The sequence below is a fragment of the Myxine glutinosa genome, chromosome 2, assembly GCF_964187855.1.
Source record: "Myxine glutinosa chromosome 2, kmMyxGlut1.1, whole genome shotgun sequence".
NCBI classification, from domain to species: Eukaryota; Metazoa; Chordata; class Myxini; order Myxiniformes; family Myxinidae; genus Myxine; species Myxine glutinosa.
This window is the reverse complement of record NC_136262.1, coordinates 119,553,760-119,576,632: the sequence shown is the minus strand read 5'-3', so window position 1 is coordinate 119,576,632 and position 22,873 is coordinate 119,553,760. Positions and strand designations below refer to the sequence as shown.

At 48.3% G+C, this 22,873-nt stretch overlaps 1 protein-coding gene across 1 annotated transcript in view; it reads left to right on the top strand.

Moving 5' to 3' along the window:
* The first annotated feature begins 3,272 nt into the window (after positions 1–3,272).
* EMC1 (ER membrane protein complex subunit 1) overlaps positions 3,273–22,873 on the top strand; it is a 71,244-nt gene continuing 51,643 nt past the window's right edge. Inside the window, exons 1-6 of the mRNA XM_078771568.1 lie at positions 3,273–3,413; positions 9,606–9,733; positions 9,902–9,964; positions 10,094–10,181; positions 10,331–10,453; positions 12,012–12,132. Of these exons, the coding sequence (XP_078627694.1) occupies positions 3,289–3,413; positions 9,606–9,733; positions 9,902–9,964; positions 10,094–10,181; positions 10,331–10,453; positions 12,012–12,132 (648 nt within the window). The 5' untranslated portion in view covers positions 3,273–3,288. The remainder of the gene's footprint in view (positions 3,414–9,605; positions 9,734–9,901; positions 9,965–10,093; positions 10,182–10,330; positions 10,454–12,011; positions 12,133–22,873) is intronic.

Sequence of the window (22,873 nt, the reverse complement as noted above, 5' to 3'; positions counted from 1 at the left end):
GTTTCCTGGCCCTCACGCGGCCCACTTTCACGGCGGTGGCCATCAAGCACGGGGTGGAGCATCACATCCCCACCGTCGGGCCACCGGTCTATGCCCGGGCGCGCCGCCTCAACCCGGCGAAGCTCGCCGTGGCGCAGGGGGAGTTCGCTACGCTGGAGCGACTGGGCATCGTCCGGCGCTCCAACAGCACATGGGCATCGCCGCTGCACCTTGTGCCCAAGCCCGGCGGCAGGTGGCGGCCGTGCGGAGACTACCGCCACCTCAACGATGCTACCACCCCCGACCGCTACCCGGTCCCTCACATCCAGGACTTTTCCGCCCGGTTGGCGAAAATGTCCCTCTTCTCCAAGGTGGACCTCATCCGCGGATACCACCAGGTCCCCATCAGGCTGTAGGACATACCAAAGACGGCCATCATCACACCATTCGGCCTCTCCGAGTTTCTGCGGATGCCCTTCGGGTTGAAGAATGCGGCCCAGGCGTTCCACCGGCTTATGGACAGCGTCTTGCGGGACTTGGGCTTCGTGTACGTCTACCTGGACGACATCCTCGTCGCAAGCGCGTCCCGTGAGGAGCACCTCCGCCATCTCCGCACGCTCTTCGAACACCTGGGCCGACATGACCTGATCATCAACCCCGCCAAGTGCCTGTTCGGCGTCACCGAAATCGACTTTTTGGGGCACCGCGTCACCAGGCACGGGGCCATCCCCTTACCGGCCAAGGTGGAGGCGGTCAGGGGTTTTCCGCGCCCCCGCACGATCAAGGGGCTCCAGGAGTTCCTGGGCATGGTGAACTTTTATCACCGGTTCCTGCCCCGCATCGCCCAGCTCCTGCGCCCCCTGCACGAGGCCCTCCAGGGGCAGCCGGGCAAAGGCGACGTTGCCTGGACCGAGCCGATGGACGCAGCATTCGCGGGCGCCAAGCTCGCCTTGGCTGACGCCACCATGATCGTGCAGTCGGCGCCCAATGCACCGATCGCCCTCACCACCGACGCGTCGGATTATGCGGTGGGTGCGGTGCACGAGCAATGGGTGAAGGGAGCTTGGCAGCCGCTGGCGTTTTTTAGCCGGCCGCTCTGCCCGCACGAACGGCGGTACAGTACCTTCGACCGCGAGCTGCTCAGGCTCCACCTGGTGGTCCGGCACTTCCGCCATCTGCTCGAGGGCCGCCCGTTCACGGCCTTCGTCGACCACAAGCCCCTGGTTTTCACTATGGCCAAGGTCGCTGAGCCGTAGTCGGCCCGGCAGCAGCATCACCTCTCGGCCGTGTCCGAGTACACGACGGACATCCGGCACGTCGCGGGGAAGGACAACCCAGTGGCGGATTGCCGTTCCCGGTCCGTCGCCCACGCGGTCCACCTCGGGATCGACTATGCCCAGATGGCGGCGGACCAGTCCGCCGACCCCGCCGTCCAGGCTTTTCGGACCGCCGTCACGGGCCTCCACGTCACCGAGGTACCGTTCGACGGCGCAGGCGCGGCTCTCTTGTGCGACGTCTCCTTCGGCCGGCCTCGCCCCATCGTGCCCGCCGGTTGGTAGCGCCGGGTTTTGACGCTATCCACGGCCTGTCCCACCCGGGCACGAAGGCCTCCCAAAAGCTGGTTGCCGACAAGTTCGTCTGGCATGGCCTCCGGAAGGCCATCCGCGATTGGGCCAGGACGTGCCTCGCGTGCCAGCGCGCGAAGGTTCACCGCCACACCCAGGCCCCGCTGGCCCCGTTTACGGTGCCCGAACGTCGGTTCGACCACGTTCACGTGGACTTGGTGGGACCTCTGCCCCCCTCGCGGGGTTTCACCCACGTCCTCACAATGGTGGACCACACCACCCGGTGGCCGGAGGCCGTGCCTTTGGCAGCAACGACGGCGGCGGACGTCGCGCAGGCGTTCATCGCCACTTGGGTTGCCCGGTTCGGCGCCCCCTCGGACATCTCGTCTGACCGCGGCCCCCAGTTCACCTCGGAGCTCTGGGGGGCGGTAGCGCGGGGGCTTGGCGTCTGGCTGCACCGCACCACGGCCTACCACCCACAGGCCAACGGCCTGTGCGAGCGCTTCCATAGCGCCATGCAGGCCGCGCTCCGGGCCAGCCTCCGCGACGGCGGCTGGGTCGACAGGCTCCCCTGGGTCCTGCTGGGCCTCAGGACGGCGCCCAAGGACGACCTGCGTGCATCCGCGGCGGAGTTGGTCTTCGGACAACCGCTGCGGGTGCCGGGCGAGTTCCTCCCCGACTCCACGGCACCATGGTCCGCGGCGCAGCAGCGCTCCGCCCTGCAGGAGACCGCCCGGAGGTTCGCCCCGGTGCCGACGGCGCACCACGGTTGCCCGCCAACGCACGTCCCCCCGGAGCTTCGCACGGCGGAGTACGTGTTCGTCCGCCACGACGCCCACCAGACACCGCTGCGGCCCCCGTACGACGGGCCCTTCCGCGTGCTGGAGACCGGGGTGAAGCATTTCACCCTGGACATCGGCGGTACTCCTGACCGCGTCTCCGTGGACCGCCTCAAGCCGGCCCACCTCGACTTGGACCACCCCCCGCCAGCGGCTGTGCCCCCGTGTCGGGGCCGCCCCCCGGCGGGCGGGCCCCTGGCACCGCCCAACCCCGCCGTCACGCCACCCCCCTGCCCTGCACCCATCCCAGATGCCGCCAGAGGCATCCCAGATGGCATCCCGGCATCCCAGACGCCTCCAGCCGCCACAGGACGCTTCGGCCGGGTCATCCGTTTGCCCCGCAAACTGACCCTTCAGGTGCGCGGGAATTCTGGGGGGGCGCGTGTGGCGGACACGATGACTTGCTGGCGCAGTGACATAATTCCGAGCACCAGTGGGTGTCGGCCACGCCCCAGTTGAGGCGTGGACTCCGGATATACACGCGGGCTCGCAGCCCCGAGCACGAGCAAGTCAGTGCTGATGAGTGAGCAACCAATAAAGAGCTCAAGTTAAACCCAAAGCGTTGTGGCCTACTTTTGTTTAACGTGTGTGTGCCCAGCATCCCACACACACATACACACATACACACATACATGCATACATACACACACACATACATACATACACATCTACACAGACACGTGCTCGGAGAGTAATGAACACAGGCGAAACGGGCCAAAATGAAAAGAGGAGAGGCTGTTTCACAGGCGAGAAAGTACTTTTCCTGTGTTTTTATCGTTAAATTTTTGTGTGACGATCGTGTTACATCTGACACTTCCCGTATGTAATATATAGATGACCAAATCTTCACACTTGGCCGCGACTCGTGACGACATTACGTTGTGCGTCCTTCTCCAGCTGCAAACATGGCGGCGTACATGCTCAGGTTGGGCCTTGAGCTCTCTCATGCGGCCTTCTTGTTGCTTCTCGTGTTGAATCTCGCTGGCATCTCTGCGGCGCTTTACGAAGACCAAGCAGGGAAGTTTGACTGGTACGTGGCCATTTTGGGGACCGATATGATCATGCTCGCCGCCCTGAAGTGATTTGCACCTGACAGTGACAGAGACCCATCCGCCGATTCCTCCGATTGTTTTCGACGGGGAATTAATTTATTTAATATCGTTATCAATGGTTGTGTCCGCGACTATATATATATATATATTATAAGTATGGTGAAAATGCGGTAATCGTCCTGTTCAAGTTGAAGCAGCCTCGGCCTGTTCATTTTGGCTGCGGTTGTGGTTTTAACGGTTCCTGTGTTCGTGCTGCTCGTACTGTTTGAATGGTCTGCACGGAAGGTCACATGACATTGACTAGGAATAAATAAACAAGAAGACGTCATGCGGAGCACGATACTTGCAAAATCCGCCCCCCACCGCCAAGGAAAAAAATTCCATTGATACAGCAAATTGTCCATTTCATCAAGATTAAAAGTGACAATCTTGATCAACGCTCGGCTCAACAGGAAGAAAAGTGACGATTTTTCAGATGAAAAGTGATTTGTAAGGTTGACGTAGAGTTGACCTTTGACCTTTTGACCTCAAAAAGTTAGTTTCCCTATTTAGTGACGATGTGCAAATGCTGTTCAATTTTCAAGTCAATCGGATGAAAATTGAGGATTTTAAAAACTTGGCCTATGTTGACCTTTTGGCCTATGTTGACCTCAAAAATAGTTGGTGGTTGAATTCAGTGACCAGATATGCAAGTCCTCTTCAAATTTCAAGTCAATCGGATGAAAATTGAGGATTTTAGAAATTTAGCAAAGTTGGTGACCTTTGGCCTATGTTGACCTTTTGACATTTTGACCCCAAAAACAATAGGCTTCTTGCTTTTGACCAACTCTACCATTTGGTGAAGTTTCGTGAAGATCGGTTGAAAATTGTGACCTGCAGGCCGGTGACAGACAGACAGAACCACAAACGCAACCGACCAACCAATATATCGTTGAAAAATCTTCGATTTTGCAATTAATAATCATATCATTAATATGCTTTCGTTAATCGTACGAATAATAACAAATATCCTTCAACACACCTGTGTCCATGTCTATGCCAAAATGGAGAAGATTGTCATGGGGACTGCAAGGCTAACCTCCGCTCTAGCAGGGAAAATGCCCTTAAAATGCATGTTGTTGTACACCTGTGTCTATGCCCATTATACATACTAGGGCATGCCCGTACTATATCTATATCTAAAATTATATCCCCCCCCTCTATTTACATGAAATGGTTTGGTCCAAAGCGAACGGCTTGCGAGTACGGTGACAATCCCCCCCCCCCTCTATTTACATGAAATGGTTTGGTCCAAAGCGAACGGCTTGCGGAGTTTGGTAAAGAAATCGCCATAGCGTGCACAAACGCGCAGGAAAGCGAAAGAATCGCAAATTAGTTTTTATTAGTTTTAAAACATAGTTTAACGCCAACATAGTTTGCCAACGTGAAATAAATGAATACGCTCTCAAATGTGCCGTCCGAGGCAGAGTCTGTTCGCCACGTTCGGCACACGTGATAGCTCGCTGCTCTCTGATTGGTTGAATCGTTTTTTGGACATAGCTCGGTAACTACTTGTCCGATTAATTTCACACCTTGAAAAGGCACATCCTCGGGTCCCCAGCAATATACCTGGCAAGTTTCAAGTATATCGGACCCGTGGTTGTCGAGAAACAGCGGTCACAGACAAACAAACACACACACAGACACACAGACACACACACACACACACACACACACACACACACACACACACAGAGATTGCTGGAATTATAGATAGATACCTGTGCTCATGCCCATTATACATGTACCTGTGCCCGTGCCCATTATACATGTACCCGTGCCCATTATACATGTACCTGTGCCCATGCCCATTATACATGTACCTGTGCCCATGCCCATTATACATGTACCTGTGCCCATGCCCATCATACATGTACCTGTGCCCATCGTACATGTACCTGTGTCCGTGCCCATTATACATGTACCTGTGTCCGTGCCCATTATACATGTACCTGTGTCCGTGCCCATTATACATGTACCTGTGTCCGTGCTCATTATACATGTACCTGTGTCCGTGCTCATTATACATGTACCTGTGTCCGTGCTCATTATACATGTACCTGTGCCCATGTCCATTATACATGTACCTGTGCCCATGCCCATTATACATGTACCTGTGTCCATCCACACAACGGCGGAAAACTTCCACAATTTAGTTTTTTCTACAACTTGTGAAATCTTTATTTAATTTCAATTTGATTATATACGTGAACACTGTAGAACACAAATCACCTTTTTGACACTTTCAAAACGCTTCTGTTTAGCAGGACTGAGACAAAATATGAATGCCTTTAGGGCAGAGAACTAAGAATGAGCATTCCTGCCCTGAGAGCAGAATAACTGTTTGAGATTCTGACAAACTGTGCGGTCACCTTCACGGACGTAGATCGGGCTCGGAAACGCAAAACAAGAGTTTAAAAGATTCTTCCCATGTCCTTTTTCTCAAGACTGCTGAGAGTAAAGTGTTCTATGAACTCTAGTTCGTTATTACAATATCTGAGCTCGTGGGAAATCGAGGAGATTGAGGATCAAATGATCGTGGGAAATGCTAATTTCGTTGAACTTTAGAATCCAGGAGAGGTGTGTGTGATCCTGGGGCCCCAGCCCACACTGGAGAGCGGTACTCCATTGAGCTACAGACAAAGATCTTGTAGACCGAGTAGTTCAGGTTTTACAAATGATGACCTGGAACGAGGAGCACTTCAAGAGTATTTCAGACATAAATGACTCTCAGAGACTATCGATGTTTCATTCCTAGTACAAAAAACTTTTTTTTTAAATGAATAAAAAGTCATTGAGATGAAGGCCTGCTGTACAAGGCTGCTGTTTTCACATCATGGATAAGTCTGTAGCATGTGAGTTATCTGAACCCACTCCTGGTTATACTCACAAATCCAGGATTTCCACACATACCTCTTCTTTTTTTCCTTTTTTTAGTTTGTGGAACCACCTTTGATGTACACTAGATGACCAAAAGTATGCGGACAGCCCTTGTAATTAGTGGATTCGGCTATTTCAGCCACACCTATTGCTGACAGGTGTATATATAATCCAGCACACAGCCATGCAATCTCCAAAGACAAACATTGGCAGTAAAATGGGCCGTACTGAAGAACTCGGTGACTTTCAACGTGGAACCGTCATAGGATGCCACCTTTCCAACAATTCAGTTCATCAAATTTCTGCCCTGCTAGAGCTTTCCCGGTCAACTGTAAGTGCTGTTATTGTGAAGTGGAAACGTCTTGGAGCAACAACAGCTCAGCTGCGAAGTGCTAGGCCAAACAAGCTCACATAATGGGACCGCCGAGTGCTGAAGCGCGTAGCGCGTAAAAATCGTCTGTCCTCGGTTGCAACAATCACTACTGAGTTCCAAACTCCTCTGGAAGCAACGTCAGCACAATAACTGTTTGTCGGGAACTTCATGAAATGGGTTTCCATGGCCGAGCAGCCGTACACAAGCCCAAGATCACTATGCTCAATGCCAAGCGTCGGCTGGAGTGGTGTGAAGCTCGCTGCCATTGGACTCTGGAGCAGTGGAAACGCGTTCTCTGGAGTGATGAATCACGCTTCAGCATCTGGTAGTCCGATGGACGAATCTGGGTTTGGCAAATGCCAGGAGAACGTGGTTTGGGCTCGGCCCCTTAGTTCCAGTGAAGGGAAATCTTAATGCTACAGCAAACAATGACATTCTAGATGAGTGTGTGCTTTCAACTTCGTGGCAACAGTTTGGTGAAGGCCCTTTCCTGTTTCAGCATGACAATGACCCCGTGCACAAAGCGAAGTCCATACAGAAATGGTTTGTCGAGATCTGTGTGGCAGAACTTGACTGGCCTGCACAGAGCCCTGACCTCAACCCCATCGAACACCTTTAGGATTAATTGGAACGCCGACTGCGAGCCAGGCCTAACCACCCAACATAAGTGCCTGACCTCACTAATGCTCTTGTGGCTGAATGGCAGCAAATCCCCGCAGCAATATTCCAACATATAGTGGAAAGCCTTCCCAGAAGAGTGCAGGCTGTTATAGCAGCAAGGGGGGGGGGGGGGTTCCTCTCTAATTTCAGGTTCCTCTCTCTTTTATTAATTCCCTTGTATATTGTGTCCCACTATCACTGCTTTACCTTTTACACTCTATCATCCATGAGCCTCGACTTTGTATGTAACATAAACGACAACAGCGCTCAGTAGAGCAACATTCCAGGCTGAACAGCTCACGTTGGTATCCTGCTGTTAGGCTGGATCTGTGTCCGGACCTAAACCAAAATCGAATCGTCTTGTTCTCGTCATCCACCCAACTCATCCACCTCGTTTTGTCATAACTCGTCCACAACTTTTTGAAATATCGTGCTATACAGTAATAGTAAGCCTGGTGTTGGCTTAGCGGTTAGGGTGCTGGCTTGGGATCCTAGGATCCTGGGTTTGAATCCCGGTCGATCGCTGAATTAACACCAGGGGGGTTGATTCAGCCTGTCATCCTTCCGAGGTCAGCAAATTGAGTACCAGCTTGCTGGGATGAATGATCACGGTGTGTACCCCGGTTTAGAATAGGTGCACCGTATCCCTGCGCATCGTAAGAGCGTGACCAAGGGTTGGCGTCAGGAAGGGCATCCGGCCATAAAAACATTGCCTCAAACAGGGAACCATGATTGTCATGGGGCCCGCAAGGCTAACCCCCGCTCGAGCGGGGAAAATGGCCTTAAAACGATCATTCATTCAATTCATTCATTCATTCACAGTAATACCCCTGCCTACGTCATTAATTGGTTCCATAAGCCGTGACGTAACTCGGTTTTTGACGTAAACCGGGCGTAATGCCTTAAAATGAAGACGAACACCGTAAAACTAGAGTAAATAACTGGAGGAGGCTGCGGCTTCGCCCTGAATCTTTGCCGCTCCCCATCCGGAGACCCTCCGTTGTTTTCTATCAGTCGGGTCTTCTCCTCGAACAGGGTGACCGGCACGGACGTGTCGACCGTGAGCTGGCTTGTGTGCCGAGTGGCTCCGCGGCCCGCTTCACCACGGCGTGCTTTACCCAACGTGTCCGAGCAGTTTCACCGCTGGTCGTGTCGTGTCGTCTGACGAATGAACGAGTTCAGGGTTCGGTGAACCTGGCCGCCCCGGGGATCGACGCTCGCCTCCTAGTCGTAGGCGTGCCGCGTCTTTCCTCGAGCGGCCGAAGTTGCTTGCTTCTTTTTTTTTGGACGATGCGATATACGCAGAAACGACGACGTACAGGCAGGCATTTGCAAATCCATGCACATGTGCACATGAACACATCGATCGGTTCGTCGACGCCGGATGCCGGTGAGGTGCCCGACGAGGCACCCCGGCTCGAGGCATGACACGGTCACGGTCGTCTGAGCCGGCAGGGTCGTCGTGTTTCGCCGTTGCCACGTTGCGTTGGTTGTTTTACACAGTAAAGGAACCTTTACACAGTAAAGGAATAATCACAAAAACAACAGCGAAAGGCAACGCAAGCACGCGACCACAGCACAGGACAAAATGCATATGGCGTCGCCTTTGTTTTGAATGAGAACCAGCAGCTACGCGTACGTATACGTACATTTTAAAAATATTTTATTGTGCTTTTTATTGTATTTTAAATTGTTTTTTTAGCTTCTTTTATTGTTAATTTTTATGTACTATTTTATTTATTTTAAATATATATTTTTCACGTCCTATTATGATGTAGGAGTGACGTAAAGTCGCACATAATGACGTTCGCTGAACTGAAATTTACTCTGGAAGAGTGCCGTGAAGTCGGATTTGACGTAGGTCAAAATGGCGTAAAACGGGGTATTGCTGTGTATATCGTTTTTGGCCCCATCTTTCAATATTGAAGAATGACTTAGAAAAAATTAAAAAACTATTGTATCCGAATCTTCACCAAAATTGAATCAATTCGTCCTTGTCAGTTGTCACGCACCTAACCTATCCACCAAATCTCATCCAAATTTGTCTGTAACCTTTTCAGGTATCCTGCTCACAGACAGACGGGTGGAGGAGGTAATTGACGAGCCAAGTTTGGTGTTTCACTAACTTCAGCAATGATTCACAAGTGACCTATATGGCCCTGCTCCTTTTTGCACCTTTTCACTTCGTCAATTCTAATCCCTACTTTCCTAACTGCAGGAGACAGCAGTATGTCGGTCGAGTGACGACCGTGAGATGGGAGGGACAAACAGGTCCTGCTCGCCGCCTTCTTTTGGCCACGAACCACCACCTGGTGGCCGCGTTCAATCCACGCAATGGACATTTGTGTAAGATGGACGGACATTCCTTACACCATCTTCCATCACGGCTTGGTGACCCCATTACCATATGATGGCACACGCTTGCATTTCCTTGTTTGTTTAATCCCACACTTTTGATGTGTCAATATTACGCGGTGAGGTCTGTGTAATAATTCCACGTGATATGCGGTTCAGTGTGGCGCCAACAGCTCCCAACGCAGGAAGGACCACTGAACTTCCTCCTTCACCAGGGCTCTGGTGAGTTGAAGTGTGTGCGAGTATCATTGGAATAATTTAGAGTAAGGAATGATGGAATTGTGAAAGCCATTGCCTCCTTTATACCCTTTGTCATTCACATGTTACTTTTGGTTCTTCCTTCATTCACAGCCACGGTGACCGTGTCTTGCCGGCTGGTGAGAGCTTGGGACCTTGCACTGGGAGTGTTGGCTTGGGAGACTGTCCTCCCCCCTGGAAGGTAGTCCTCGTTGCAGTGATTGTTGTGCTGGACATGTCACACATGTCCATCAGTGGAGACACAACGGATTGTTCCGTTGCTGGTGTCGCTAACACTTGTTGCGCTTGGACGTTTATAAGGTAATCTGTTGAACATGTATTACTTGACAGGGTGCAGGGAGCACTGCTGCTGGGTAATGACCCTCACCACCTTGCTGTACTCCAAATGAAGACCGTCACATTGTTGACCTTGACAGGAGGTCACATCAGCTGGTCTGTGACTCTTCCCGATAGGTGGGAAACACTCCCCTCCCCCTCCAATCTTCCTTCTCCTCCCCGTCCACCTCTCCCCTTTATTTTGCCTTGCGCTCTAACACTTCGCTCTCCTCGTTGTTTTCCAAACCTGAAAGCCATTTATTTCCCAATTTGCATATGAAGAAGTAGACCACTCCTTTTCCATCCTCAGATGCATAGGGTTACAAATGCAGTTTCTTAGGCTATTGAGCATAATCCTGGACATGTCGCCACTCCGATGCAGGATGCTCAAATGGCTCATTCTTCCCAGTAAGCTGGTACTCATTTTGTCGAGCTCAGAAGGATGGTAGGCTGAGTCAACCCGCCTGGTGTTGATTCCACAGAACAACAGGGGCTTGAACTCAAGACCCTTATCTCAAGCCAGCCACCTTAACCGTAAACCCAACACCAGGCTTCATTTCCATATGACAAACGTATTACCATACACAGGATCCCAACTTTACCTTCGGGTGTTGTAGTAGGCCTTGCTGCAGGTACATCATCATTGTAAATTAAATGTGCACCGAGTTAGGTTTGTGGTTCCCTGTCAGGGGGATCGACAAATATCACCCATTCCACTTTTGAAAATTGTAAGGATCGATTGTGATGATCATGAGAAGATTAAACATGAGGCTGTTTCTTACACAGGTTGCAAGATGTAGAAAATGGTAGTTGGTGTTGCAGAAAGCAAATGAAATGCATTTGGTTGTTGCATGGCTTGACGAACCTATCGTATGCCTGATCACCATCACCCGCACACTTTTATATCTCTCCACAACTACCTCCCCGATTCTTTCAAGGCCGTTTACCTTCGGGATTCCAACTTTACCTTCGGGATCTCAACTTTACCTTCGCGGTCCCACCTTTCCACCTCTACCTTCCCGATCCCACCTTTCCACCTCTACCTTCCCGATCCCACCTTTCCACCTCTACCATCCCGATCCCACCTTTCCACCTCTACCTTCCCGATCCCACCTTTCCACCTCTACCTTCCCGATCCCACCTTTCCACCTCTACCTTCCCGATCCCACCTTTCCACCTCTACCTTCACGATCCCACCTTTCTACCTCTACCTTCCCAATCCCACCTTTCCACCTCTTCCTTCCCAACCCCACCTTTTCCACCTCATCCTTCCCAATCCCACCTTTCCACCTCTACCTTCACGATCCCACCTTTCCACCTCTACCTTCCCGATCCCACCTTTCTACCTCTACCTTCCCAATCCCACCTTTCCACCTCTTCCTTCCCAATCCCACCTTTCCACCTCTACCTTCCTGATCCCACCTTTCCACCTTTACCTTTCCACCTTTACCTTCCCACCTTTACCTTCCCACCTTTACCTTCACGATCCCACCTTTCCACCTCGACCTTCACGATCCCACCTTTCTACCTCTACCTTCCCAATCCCACCTTTCCACCTCTTCCTTCCCAATCCCACCTTTCTCTCACTCGTTTTGTCTCTTCCCATTGCTTGTGTTTTCCGAATTCTCTTTTTGCTGTTTAAACTTTGATGATTTCTTGCATCCCATTCTTTCCTTCCCATGTACAACTTCTCCAGTGTTGTTTGGGAAGCCATGGCGAGTGCACAAGCAAAGTCCTTGTACGTGATTGGTCGTTCAACTGATGGTTACGTGACATCCCTGTCCCTCGAATTGGACGACGGCTCACCTGTGGACAAGGCATGCTTGTTTTGTCAGACCTTTTATTTTATTACCCGTTATCCTCATTTTTGTTTGCTTTATTTATTTTATGGCTCTGCAACTTGCGGGAAGCATGATGTTTTTGGGTTGTCTGTCTGTCCGTGCATCCGTGATAGGTTTTCATTTCTGCAATAACTTAAGAATGGCTGAAGGGATCCAAGTCAAACTTGGTACAAGTATGTACAATGGTCTAAAGATTATCTTAATAGATTATGGGGCAAGAGGGGATAAAAATGTTGTTACCATGCTAATTTGTGAACCAGTGATGGGATTTTGACCAAACGATTATATATATATATATATATATATATATATATATATATATATATATATATATATATATATATATATATATATATATATATATATATATATATATGTATATATATATATATATATATATATAGTATATATATATATACACACACACAGACTTGGCATTTAATATGGAATATTTTTTTTGTGGGGGTGAACTTACTTTTCAAGATGACCTAGAACCAAAAGTTCATTGGAATTATGTTGAAATTATTCTAGATTTTGTTAAAGTGACCTTTAAAAGAAACAAAAACCATATTTGACATTTCGAAGCAAATAAATTGATCTTTGAAAGTGAAGGAAACTGATATCGAACTCAATTCACGGACAGTACTGTGTTAAACTTCTGTACGTTTTCCAAAAGTATGTTTTTATTTTGCACATTAGCCAAAAAAAATTTCAACGAAAACAAAAGCTAAATTATGACTGGGATTACGGACAGTAAAATTACAGTTCAGTACTTCATGTAACCCCCACTATGCATTCAGGGGAGCACGTACACGTCGAGGCATGCTGTTCACGAGATTTGCCAAGGTATGGACAGGAATCGCTTGCCATGCAGTGACAATAGCCTGCTGCAATTCACGCACAGAGGTCGGCTGCTGGTCCAAGTTGTCGATTTGACACGTTAATTCTGCCCACAAGTTCTCTATCGGATTCATATCCGGGGACATGGCAGGCCACTCCATATGCTCTACACCACGGTCAGCAAGAAAGTGTTGGATCATGCGAGCATGATGAGGCTGTGCATTGTCATCTTGGAAGACAAAGTTTCCTCGAAAGGCTGCACGAGCAAATGGAAGCAATGTTTCTTCCAGAATGACCCTGTACTTGAACTGGTTCAGGTTTCCATTCAGAACAACCAGGTCAGTTTTGCCCCCTGCATGAAAAGCAGCCCAAACGGTCACCCCACCACCTCCAGCTTGGACTCTTGGCACCATACAATCTTCGTTGTGGGCTTCATGCACTTGTCTGCGCACTCGGACGCGGCAATCTTGACGATAGACCAGAAATCTAGACTCGTCACTGAAGGTCACGTGATTCCAGTGTCCTGGCTGCCATTGACGGTGCTCTCTGGCCCACTGCAATCGGCGCTGACTGTGTTGTCTGGTCAGGCGTGGCTTTCTCAGGGGACGCCTGGCACGATAGCCTGCTTGAACCAGTCGTTGGTTGTCTAGCCTTCTGGATACAGGCACATTTGTCAGTTGCTGCCACTCAGCCCAAAGCCGATAAGCTGACTTGGTACGGCCATTGCAGACTAACCGGTGCAGCTGGCGATCATCTCTCCTTGTGGTTCTGCGTGGACGTCCTGGCCTCGGTATTGGAGTAGGGACACCCCTCTGAGCATTTCGTTTCAGGATCTTTGACACCTGACCTTGAGTGATGCCATACTGCCGAGCAATAGCACGCTGTTTCATGCCAGAATGTCGTAAAGCCACCACTCCATGACAAACAGCATTGTTGAGTTGACGGACCACCTCCAGAGGAAGCGGCAATAACTTTTGGAGATGTGCAGCAGTTGTTTTCCACTAATACAGAACCAACAACCCTTATATACCCGATTGTGAAGCCAATCGTCAAATGTACCTGTCCTTACATTTTGTCACGCCACCTGTGATATAATCCTGTTATTGACTTCTTGCTGCGAAAGACAATCAGTGACATGGTTCTTTCAACAAAGACATCACCGAAGGGTAAAATAAACTCACCAGATTGATATACTGAGTTCAGAAAGTAAACCCAAGTCAAGAAAAAAAAAATATTCCATATTAAATGCCAAGCCTGTATATATATATATATATATATATATATATATATATATATATATATATATATATATATATATATATATATATATATATATATATATATATATATATATATATATATATATATATATATGTATATATATGTAGATATATGTATATGTATATATATATATATGTATATATATATATATATATGTATATGTATATGTATATATATATATGTATATATATGTATATGTATATATATATATATGTATATATATATATATATATATATATATATATATATATATATATATATATATATATATATATATATATATATGTATGTATGTATGTATGTTCAAAACACACCTGGTCACAAGTGTGCCGCACTGACCAGGTCCTCAGTCGAGGTCCTCAGCATCATCCCGTTTCGGCCCTTCAACCTCGATACGGTCAGCTAAGGTGGGCCAGCAGGGGCACGTACACATCCACATGCAGCAACTGCACCTGGATGCATACATACCCCCACCCCCAGCCAGTGCGAACAACAACAACCACAACAACAACAACAACACCTCCACATCCAGAATCCACAGCACCAAACAAACATGGTGGAACACTCAAACACCCACCTTGAAACCCTTCACCACTCACCAACAAAACACACCAGATCATTCATACACACCCATACACACACATACATACACACACATACATACAGAACACCAACCAAACAACCACCTACACTTACATCATACACCACTCAACACACAAAAACACACTCATGCAAAAATTAATTCATGCAAAAACACATACCCTCACCCACTCACTCATATACACAAAATAAGAAGTAATAATGGTAACAACAACAACAACAAAAAAAAACCCCACACACACAACCAACCTACACCGTTCGACGTGCCTCCATAAACTTCCTCCATATCCAAAATGAGCCTTTCAAGGCAACCTGGGCCACCTTGTCACACATCCTCCTTCTTTCTGTCCCACACACTCCCAGCCTAGCAAGAAATGCAGAAAAGGAATTGCCAATATACCCTCTACACCCCACCTCAAATGGCTGACACGAAACGCGCCAACCCTTCTCCCGGCACTCTGCCTCCAGCTCACTGTACTTTCCTCTCTTCCTCTCGTGCACCTCCTCTATGTTCTCTTCCCAAGGTACCGACAACTCCCCTAAGATGACCTGTCTTGTTGCACTTGACCAAATGACAATGTCAGGCCGCAACCTTGTCACACAGATCTCCTCTGGGAATACCAATTGTGGCTTTAGGTCTGCCACCACCTGCCAATCACAAGCATCTGATAGCCCTCTTGCTTTCCACCTCCTCCTACTCTTTCCACCTCTTTCCACTTGGCCCTCTTTGACAAACCACACCTCTCCCCCATCAGTCTCCTTCTCCACTCTTCTCTCTCTCGATCTCAGCACCTCTTGTTGCACCATCTGCACCACCACCGCCAGCACCTGATCATGTCGCCACCTGTATCTTCCTGCTGCCAATGCTACTGAGCATGCATGCACTCAGTGCATGCTGCACTGTTCCCACACCTCCACACAAATAACATCTCTCCTCCTGCAACAACCCCCACAATCTCAAGTTTACTGGTGACGGAAGCACATCATACGTTGCCCGCAACAGGAAATTCAACAATATTGGCTCCATCCTCCAAATCTCTTGCCACTTCAATATCCTCACCCACACACCTTCCCACTTAGTCCAAGCACCTTGCTGTGCCTGACCGACTGCTTTCACATATCTCCCCTCCTCTTCCTTTCTTCTCAACTCCCTCTCAACCATCTTCCTCCTCTCTTTCACACATGCCTTTCCCCATCGCTCATGCTGCATCCACCCCAAGCCATGCTTCCCATGCTGTACCATCCCCATGACCTCCTCCTGTTGCAACCGCTCCTCCATCTCGTCCACCTCTGCTCTTGCATTCCACTTCCGACTTCCCTTCTTCTCTGGGAGAGCATTCTTTACCACATTGTGGCGTCTGGTCAAATCCGTTTCTGGTGTTTGTTCCCCCTCCATCCCCTCCCTTACCTCAAATGGCCACACAGTTGACATCACACGTGACAAAGCCGAATGCCTCAACTCTGTGTTTGCCTCAAAATCCTTAGTCCCAAACCCATCTCTCTCTGTTCCCACCTTTCCCACTCGAACCCAACTGCTCCTGGACTCTGTGTCCTTCTCTCCTGACAAGGTGGAGGAGTTTTTGTCAAACCTCGACTCTGATTCTGCAACTGGACCAGACGGCATCAGCCCACGGGTCCTAAAATCCTGCTCTGCCGCTCTATCTCACCCTCTCTCTGTTCTTTTCACCCTATCTTTTGCTCAAGGTCATCTGCCAGCATCCTGGAAATCAGCAAACATTACCGCTTTACACAAAAAAGGTGCAAAAACAGATCCTTGCAACTACAGACCAATCAGCCTGCTCCCAATTATCAGCAAAGTCATGGAATCCATCATTGCTTCGGATATGAAATCTTTCCTCTTCTCCAATGGCTTGATCTCTGATCATCAATTTGGTTTCAGACCAGGTCACTCTACTCTGGACATGCTGCTTCTGCTGTCTCAACAATGGATGGAGGTCCTCAATGCCAAACAGGAAATCAGAGCTGTCTCCCTTGACATATCACGTGCCTTCGATACGGTCTGGCACCCAGCTCTGCTCACCAAACTCTCCTCCTATGGTATCCATGGAAATCTCCATGCATGGCTTGCGGACTTCCTCTCTGGTCGTAGTGAACGTGTGGCCCTGAATGGATTTCTCTCATCTCCCCTCCTGTTCAGGCTGGAGTTCCCCAAGGCAGTGTGCTGGGCCCTGTGCTTTTTCTGGTATTTATCAATGATCTCTCCGACTCTCTGGAAAATCCTCTCTATCTCTTTGCTGATGACTCCACTCTCTGCCGCTCCAATTCCTCTTCCCTCAGATCGGCAGTCTGCAGCCTCCTCACTCTGAAGACCTGGACAAAATCACAGACTGGTCAAACAAGTGGAACATGTCTTTCAATCCTGACAAATCTCACACTCTTACTATGTCTCTCTGAAAAGATCGACTGGACAACCCTCCCATCTACTTTCTCAACAATCCTCTCCAAGAAGTTCTGTCGCTCAAGCTTTTGGGTCTCACTACCTGCCATGATCTTTCTTGGGAAAACCACATTTCCAAGCTGGCCTCCAAAGCCAGTCGCCGACTGGGCATCCTCCGTCGTGCGAAGTCCTTCCTCGGCACACCTGAGCTCCTCACCACATACAAGGCTTTCATCCGCAGCTCAATGGAATACTGTTCTCCCCGATGGGCTGGTGCTCCTGCCTCACACCTGGCTCGGCTTCACGCTGTTGAATCCAAAGCGTTCAGAATCATTGGAATCTCCCGCGATGAAGCTATCTCTGAGGGCCTTTCACTCACTCACCGCAGGCAGGTTGGTGGTCTTTCTGTCTTCTACCGACCCCTCTTCGGCCTTGCTCCCCCAGCTCTCTCTGTGCTCTGTCCCCCAAATATTCCTACAGGTCGCACAAGATCTGCCAACCACCCTCTGATGGTTAAACTGCCGAAATCTCGGCTCTCTGCTCACCTTCACTCTTTCGTTCCTCTTTTCTCCCGCCTCTGGAACAAACTCCCACACTCACTTCAATCACACTCCTCCCTCCAGGTCTTTAAAACAGCTGTTCACCACCATCTCTTATCTTCCCCCATCCAAAACCTTGATCTATTCTACACCCACTAATTCACCCCAGATCCACCTTGTTTGAAATTCCAACTTCTTTCTTGGAAGTCCTGGCAGTGTCCATATGTTTTATACCTCTCCCACCCCCCCCCCCCCTTCCCATGCCTCCCCCCCAAAGCCCTCTCCCTCCCACAGTTCTCTCGATGTCTCCATGTCTCTCGGTCCCTGCTCTCAAATGTTGTGTTTGTGTCCTTCCCCCTCTCTCCCCATCTTGTCTACTGCTCCCGATGTTATTTGTTTCATGTGTCTGTTTGTCTTTCTGTGTGATTAATGTTCGCTCTTTCACGAGCCTCGATCTTGTATACACAAAATAAATAAAAAATAAAAAATAAATAAAAACTATCACGTGAATCCCACAACATCATGAACTTAGTCAGGTTCACTATGTTTTTTCGTTCAAAATTTTGGTCGATTAGCAAAACGATACATATCTGGAATACTCAGAGCATGAGGAATCCAAAAATTAATGTTTGCATTTGCATAGACACTTTTGCGAAAATGACCCTCAGGACAGTGATGAAGATCTGTAAAAGCATATTCCTGAACGGTGTAGACCTAGTAGATCCTGTGTATAGGACTTATAGTTCAATCTGATACTAACAAGGCTGCTTTATTGCTTTATAAACCCATACCTATAACTTCAAAGGACTTGCAATATCATTTATTATGTAATACAGTTATATCACAAATATAAAGACAATGGTTTTCAATTACCTTTGTTTGTTGCTTTTGTATAATCCTGAGCACTATTTTGAGGCCTTTATTGGATTCCTTGACCCAGAAAACATAGGATTAGCATATTTAATTAAGTCTCTCGGTTGACTAGAAGCCGAGATAGCGCAAAATATGTATTTTATGGTGGCCATTTTGAAAATCCAAAATGGCGGCCATGCAGGTGTCTGTGCAAATGCCAACATTGATTTTCGGATTCTCCATGCTCTGATGATTCCAAAAATGTGTAGTTTTGCTAATCTCCCAAAATTTTGAACGAAATTATATTTGTTAACATAGTTAACCTGACTCTTCATCACTGTCCTGAGTGTCATTTTCGCAAAGGTGTCTATGCAAATGCAAACATTAATTTTTGGATTCCTCATGCTCTGAGTATTCCAGAAATGTATAGTTTTGCTAATCTACCAAAATTTTGAACGAAATTATATTTGTTCACATAGTGAACCTGACTAACTCCCGCACCCTCACCACCTTAAACTCCTCGGTTAATGATGTCAAGGGAAACTGGAGTTTTCCACCCTGACCATAAAAGGCAATGTTCGTCAAACAGCGTGGCACTCCCAACCACCTCCTCACAAACCCACTCACCACAACCTCCATCCTCTCTACATGCCCAATTGCAATATCATACATCATCAATGGCCACAATACTCGTGGCATCAACCCAAACTTCAAACACCATACCTTCAACTTACCTGGCAAACCACATCCATCAATCCTCTTCAAACCTCTCAAAAGCTTGTTCCTCACCTCCTCCACTCTTCCCACATCATTCAACTCCACTGTATACCATCTTCCCAAACTCTTCACAGGGGCCTCTACCAATGATGGAACCACCTCCCCTCCCAGCTCAAACCTGTGCATATTATCCACCACTCCTCGTCTCACTACCACACTCCTCGACTTTCTTGCTTTAAAGCCCATTCTTGCCCACCGCATCAACCTTTCCAGTCGTCTATATATATATATATATATATATATATATATATATATATATAGATATATATATATATATATATATATATATATATATATATATATATATATATATATATATATATATATATATATATATATATATATATATAATTATATATATATACACACACAGACTTGGCATTGAATATGAATTTATTTTTTTTCTTCACTTGGGTTTACTTTCTTAACTCAGTATATCAATCTGGTGAGTTTCTTTTACACTTTGGTGATTTATTTGTTAAAAGAACCATGTCACTGATTGTCTGTCGCAGCAAGAAGTCAACAACAGGATTATATCACAGATGGCGTGGCAAAATGTACGGACAGGTGCATTTGATGATTGGCTTCACAGTCGGGTATACAAGCGTTGTTGCATTCTGTATTAGTGGAAAACAACTGCTGCACGTCTCCAAAAGTTATTGCCGCTTCCTCTGGAGATGGTCCGTCAACTCGACAATGCTGTTTGTCATGGAGTGGTGGCTTTACGAAATTACGGCATGAAACAGCGTGCTATTGCTCAGCAGTATGGCATCACTCAAGATCAGGTGTCAAAGATCCTGAAACGAAATGCTCAGAAGGGTGTCCCTACTCCAATACCGAGGCCAGGACGTCCCCGCAGAACCACAAGGAGGGATGATCGCCAGCTGCACCGGTTAGTCCGCAATGGCCGTACCAAGTCAGCTAATCGGCTTAGGGCTGAGTGGCAGCAACTGACAAATGTGCCTGTATCCAGAAGGCTAGTCAATCAACGACTGGTTCAAGCAGGCTATCGTGCCAGGCGTCCCCTGAGAAAGCCACGCCTGACCAGACAACACCACCAGCGCCGATTGCAGTGGGACAGAGCACCGTCAATGGCAGCCAGGACACTGGAATCACGTGATCTTCAGTGACGAGTCTAGATTTCTGGTCTATCGTCAAGATGGCCGCGTCCGAGTGCACAGACAAGTGCATGAAGCCGACAACAAAGATTGTATAGTGCCAAGAGTCCAAGCTGGAGGTGGTGGGGTGACAGTTTGGGCTGCTATTCATGCAGGGGGCAAAACTGACCTGGTTGTTCTGAATGGAAACCTGAACCAGTTCAAGTACAGGGCCATTCTGGAAGAAACATTGCTTCCATTTGCTCATGCAGCCTTTCGAGGAAACTTTGTCTTCCAAGATGACATTGCACGGCCTCATCGTGCTCACATGATCCAACACTTTCTTGCTGACCATGGTGTAGAGCATATGGAGTGGCCTGCCATGTCCCCGGATATGAATCCGATAGAGAACTTGTGGGCAGAATTAACGCGTCAAATCGACCACTTGGACCAGCAGCCGACCTCTGTGCATGAATTGCAGCAGGCTATTGTCACTGCATGGCAAGCGATTCCTGTCCAAACCTTGGCAAATCTCGTGAACAGCATACCTCAACGTGTACGTGCTCTCCTGAATGCTCATGGGGGTTACACGACATACTGAACTGTAATTTTACTGTCCGTAATCCCAGTCGTAATTTAACTTTTGTTTTTGTTAAAAAAAAAACTTTGGCTAATGTGCAAAATAAAGAGATACTTCTGGAAAACGTACAGAAGTTTAACACAGTACTGTCAGTGAATTGAGTTCGATATCAGTTTACATCATTTAGGTGGGTCGACGACAACTGTTGACTACCTGATGGTGCATAGGCGAGATAGGGGGCACCTCCGGGACACAAAGGTGATCCCGGGGGAGGAGGCTGTTTCACAGCACCACTTGGTTGTCTGCGACATAAGGGTGAAAGGTGCGAGGAAAGCTCGGCGGGTGAAGTACCAACCGAGAATGAAGGTGTGGAGGTTGAAAGAGGTGACAGTAAGGGAGGCATTAAAAGAGAGGCTGATTCGGGTCGAGGATGATGTGGTTGAGCTTGAAAGTGGTTGGATGTCAATGAAAGATAGTCTGTTGGGAGCCGTTGGTGAGGTATGTGGATGGACAAAAGGACCACCGAGGCACTCGGAAACATGGTGGTGGGATGATGAAGTTGGAAAGAGGATTGACGAGAAGAGGAAGAAGTTCAAGGAGTGGCAGAAGGCAAAGGGTACGGGAGCAGAAACAGCAGAGCATGAAAGTTATAAGGCAGCCAGGAAGGCTGCAAAGAAAGAGGTAGCAAAGGCGCAGGAGACATGTAGGAAAATGTTCGGAGAACGCTTGGATTCGGAAGAGGGTCAGAGAGCGGTATTCAGGATTGCAAAGCAGATAGCGAAAGAGAGGTGTGATGTGATGGGGGTGAGTTGCTTGAAGGATGAAGTGGGACAAATCGTTGTGGACCCAGATGGAATTAAAGGAAGATGGAAAAGATATATGGAAATGCTGTTGAATACAGAGAATGAATGGGATGGCAACATAGAGAGTAACCCAGTTTTAGGACCGGCAGAGAAGATAAATGAGAAGGAAGTTGAGGAAGCGATAAAAGCAATGAAGAGTAGAAAAGCGGGAGGGCCGACGGGAGTTGTGGGAGATATGTTGAAGGCAGCAGGAAGTTGGGGTGTGAAGAGAATGACAGAGATCTGTAATCTGGTGGTGAAAGAAGGCCGCATTCCAGTGGATTGAGAACTGAGTACCCTTGTCCCTCTATACAAGGGGAAAGGTGACCCTCTGGAGTGTGGCTCGTACCGAGCGATAAAGTTATTGGAGCATGGAATGAAGGTATTGGAAAGGGTGTTGGAGAGGAGGATAAGGAAGAAGGTGAAGATCGACAAAATGCAGTTTGGATTTATGCCAGGAAGAGGAACGACAGACGCACTCTTTATTGTGAGGCAGTTGCAGGAGAAGTACATGGAGAAGAGGCAGAAGTTGTTTCTTGGGTTTGTTGATCTGGAGAAAGCATTCGATAGGGTTCCACGCGAAGTATTGACATGGGCATTGAGGATGTTAGAAGTGGAGGAATGGTTGATCAGAGTTGTGATGGCAATGTACAATAGAGCGCGCACAGCTGTAAGGACGAAGGACGGGAACAGTGGTGAGTTTGAGGTGAAGGTGGGAGTGCATCAGGGGTCGGTACTAAGTCCACTACTATTTGTAGCTGTGATGGAGGTGCTGGCTCAGACCGTAAAGGAGGGTTTACCGTGGGAGTTGTTGTATGCAGATGATCTGGTGTTGATTGCGGAAAGTATGGATGGACTGAAGGAAAAGATGAACAAGTGGAAGGAAAATATGGAGACAAAAGGTCTGAAGG